Consider the following 4,288-nt stretch of genomic DNA (forward strand, 5'->3'; position numbering starts at 1 on the left):
CAGTTCTATTTAAAATGAAGATATTGTTTATTCATTTATTCATGAAACATGGGACCAACATTTAAAATGTTGCGTTTATATTTTTGTTCAGTGTATATACTGTATTCTAGTCAAGACCCATAGTATTCAACTGTTGATGTACATACAGTACAGTGCATTCGTAAAGTATGAACTTTTCCACATTTTAACAGCCTCATTCTAAAATGATGAAATATGTTTTTCCCTCATCAATCTGCACACAATACCTCATAATGACAAAGCGAAAACACATTTTTATAAATATAAACGAAAACAGAAATACCGTATTTAGATAGGTAATTCAGACCCCTCTAAATTGAGCTCAGGTGCATCCTGTTTCCATTGATCACACTTGAGATCTTTCTACAACTTGATCGGAGTCCACCTGTGATGTAGTCAATTGATTGGACATGGTTTGGAAAGGCACATACCTGTCTATATAAGGTCCCACAGTTGACAGTGCATGTCAGAGCAAAAACCAAGCCATGAGGTCAAATTAATTGTCTGTAGAATTCTGAGACAGAATTGTGTCTAGACACAGATCTGGGTAAAGGTACCAAAACATTTCTGCAGCATTGAAAGTCCCCAAGAACACAGTAGCCTCCATCATTCTTAAATGGAAGAAGTTTGGAACCACCAAGACTCTTCCTACAGCTGGCTGCTCGGCCAAACTGAGCAATTGTGGGAGAAGGGCCTTGGTCAAGGAAGTGACCAAGAACCCAATTGTCACTCTGACAGAGTTCCTCTGTGGAGATGGGAGAACCTTCCAGAAGCATCTCTGCAATACTCCACCAATCAGGCCTTTATGGTAGAGTGATCAGATGGAAGCCATTCCTCTGTAAAAGCCACAAGGCAGCTCGCTTGGAATTTGCCAAAAGGCACCTAAAAGACTTTAAGACTATGAGAAATAAGATTCTTTGATCTGATGAAACCAAGATTGAACTCCTTGGCCTGAATGCCAAGCGTCACGTCTGGAGGAAACCTGGCACCATCCCTACGGTGAAACATGGTGGTGGCAGCATCATGCTGTGGGGATATGTTTCAAAGGCAGGGACTGGGAAAGGCAGGGACTGGGAGACCAAAGGCAGGGACTGGGAGACTGAATACTTACAGGACAAGTCAAAGGTTTGAACACAGCTACTCATTCAAAGGTTTTTCTTAATTTTTTACTATTTTATGCATTTTAGAATAATAGTGAAGACATCAAAGCTATGAAATAACACATATGGAATCATGTAGTAACCAAAAAGGTGTTAAGAAAATCTAACTATTTTATATTTGAGATTCTTCAAAATAGCCACCATTTGCCTACATGACAGCTTTACACACTCTTGGCATTCTCTCAACCAGCTACATTGACTGGAATGTGGTTCGATTAACAAGTCCAATACAGCAAATGAAAGATACACATCTTGTTAATCTACCCATCGTGTCCGATTCAAAAAATGCTTTACAGCGATAGCACCACATATGATTATAAGATAGGTGTCACAAAATGCAGATATATAGATAAAATTAATCACTAACCTTTGATGATCTTCATCAGATGACACTCATAGGACATCATGTTACACAATACATGTATGTTTTGTTCGATAATGTGCATATTTACATCCCAAAAAAATAACTTGTTTTGATTGGAAAAAAAATACAGAATGAGTTCATTTAATCATGATTCCAGTCTTCACTATCGCATGAATAGGCAGCACATTTCATACAAATTTACATAAATCAGCTTCATTATTTCATTATTGTAGCATATAGCTACTCTCATCATTTCAAACAGAATTTAAAGTGCATCAGATCCAACAAATACTATGCAATCATTTCTACAACTGAATGATCCTATTATACTATAGCACCAATACCAGTAAGAAAAATGTGATATTTGGTAATAAACCTCTCAAATCTGCTCTCAGAACTCACACTGCTAAAGAGTTACTTTCCATAACAGATATATTTCCAATGTTTAATTGCTAATATGATGACAGTGCTGCTCTATTCTGGGACAAGCAGAACCACCCAGCCCTGTCTGTGCAAATATCAGTTTCACTCTGTGTCACGCCCTGATCTGTTTCACCTGTCCTTGTGATTGTCTCCACCCCCTACTACAGGTGTCGCTTATTTTCCCCGGTGTATTTATCCCTGTGTTTCCTGTCTCTCTGTGCCAGTTCGTCTTGCATGTTAAAGTCAACCAGAGTGGTTCCCTGTGCTCATTCTTTTTGCTAGTCCTCCCGGTTTTGACCCGTGCCGGTTTCTGGACTTTGTACCTGCCTGCCTGACCATTCTGCCTGCCTTGACCTCGAGCCTGCCTGCCACTCTGTACCTCCTGGACTTTTGCCTGTCCACGACCATTCTCTTGCCTACCCTTTTGGATTAGAATAAAAAATGGCTCAAACCATCTGCCTCCCGTGTCTGCATCTGGGTCTCGTCTTGTGCCCTTATAGTCTGACAGCTATCAGTCTAGCAGTTGAACAGTTTCACTGCCTGAAATACCCTGGACTGGGCCAGATGTGAGGGAGTGGACAGGTTTGAACCTCTATGGTGGATTCAGGGAGGGAGACATTACAAATATACCATCATGTAATGAATGACAATGCTCAAATGGAAATTATACTTTATGTAGATAGTGTCTCATGTTTGAATCCAGCATCATGTCTCATTCACAGATCTAACAGTCAGGAACCTGCATATTGAAAATAGTTAATAATAATCCTGTAAAATCAAATCCATTTAAATCAGACATTTGGGGACTTGTTTTGGGGGCTTAAGTGATTGTAACGTTGGGGTCATGACACCTTTTCTTTTACTTCTTATTTTGTATTTGGAAGGTATTGTGTTTTCAAAACCGCATAACTTTTAGATGATCTTTCAGGTCATAACAAATATAATGAGTCGCAACCATGATGATGATGTGGGGGAGCATGTGATTTGAATGACGCTTTCTACCCTTATTCAATGTTTCCGAGCTGCTCAGTGTTCCATGTCACTGTCCCTTCCCCCTCAGCACCTGCAGTAGGTCCAAGCTGTATCAGTACAGTCACTGTGCAGTCTGACTGAGGGAGGTTTTTGTACGGCTCTGTATCACTGTGTGAACACCCAGACACTGTTGGGGTTGTGTAAACTCTGACAGTAGTAATCTCCTGCATCTTCAGCCTGGACTCCACTGATGGTCAGAGTGAAGTCACTCCCTGATCCACTGCCACTGAATCTAGATGGAGTCCCAGACTGAAGGGTTTTAGCCCAGTATATTAGGAGTTTAGGAGCTCCTCCAGGTTTCTGTTGATACCAGTGCAAATAGTGTCCATTGCTGTTACTGTATACAGCACTGCTGGTCTTACAGCTGAGAATGACTGAGTGACCCACTGAAACAGCTTTCACTGCAGGAGTCTGGGTCACTGTGACCTGGCCTCTGGACTCTGAAACAGATGGCATGTGGTATTAGCATTCAATTGTTCATTAATTTGTCCATATAGCATATTCACTAAAACAGTAATAAGGTTATATAGCCTAATATTGCAATGGTCCGGAAAATGTTGTGTGAAATATATTACCTTGGAGACAGAGGGCAAGTATCCAGATGAAGATGGTGATAAAAGTCATGGTTGTTGTGGGTTCTGTTGTCATGAAGGACAGCTCTAGGTCATGAAGTGTTAAACTCACAGGGATATAAATACTCCCAGAGCACTGAAGCATGTGCTGCCAATGCAAAGTGTCCTCTATGCAAATCACCCTCCTGGAGGGTAACTTCTGGATCACAACATTCCAATTGAATGCTTTTAGCCCTTACCATTCAATATTACAAAAAACACACACACTCATAATATTGATTTATATGGAACTGGTTTCAGATAACGTATGCCTCATTTGGTAACTTATGGGATATACCCACCCTTTTGCCCTCAGAACAGCCAACATTTTTTTCGGGGCATGGACTCTACAAGTTGTCGAAAGCGTTCCATAGGGTTGCTTGCCCATGTTGTCTCCAATGCTTCCCACAGTTGTGTCAAATTGGCTGGTAGTGGATCTCTACTCTGAATAGCTTGTTCCGTCTCATCCCACAGATGGTCATTTGGATTGAGATCTGGTGACTGGGCAGGACACAGCAGTCAGCTGAATTCACTGTCATGTTCGTACAGTTGAACCATTCCTGGACAATCCTAGCCTTGTGGCATGGGGCATTATCCTGCTGAAAAAAAATATATTGCAGATGGATGCACTGCTGCCATGAAGGCATGCATCTGATTGGTAATGATGTTCAGATATCCTG

At 41.0% G+C, this 4,288-nt stretch overlaps 1 gene segment (V, D, J or C); it reads right to left on the minus strand.

Annotated features, from left to right (window-relative positions):
• Window positions 1-2,620: 2,620 nt before the first annotated feature.
• LOC116375255 (immunoglobulin kappa variable 4-1-like) lies at window positions 2,621-3,707 on the minus strand. The segment is given in 2 exon segments: window positions 2,621-3,437; window positions 3,573-3,707. Coding segments are annotated over 2 exon segments (408 nt in total).
• Window positions 3,708-4,288: the final 581 nt, after the last annotated feature.

The sequence above is a fragment of the Oncorhynchus kisutch genome, linkage group LG9 (assembly GCF_002021735.2).
Source record: "Oncorhynchus kisutch isolate 150728-3 linkage group LG9, Okis_V2, whole genome shotgun sequence".
NCBI classification, from domain to species: Eukaryota; Metazoa; Chordata; class Actinopteri; order Salmoniformes; family Salmonidae; genus Oncorhynchus; species Oncorhynchus kisutch.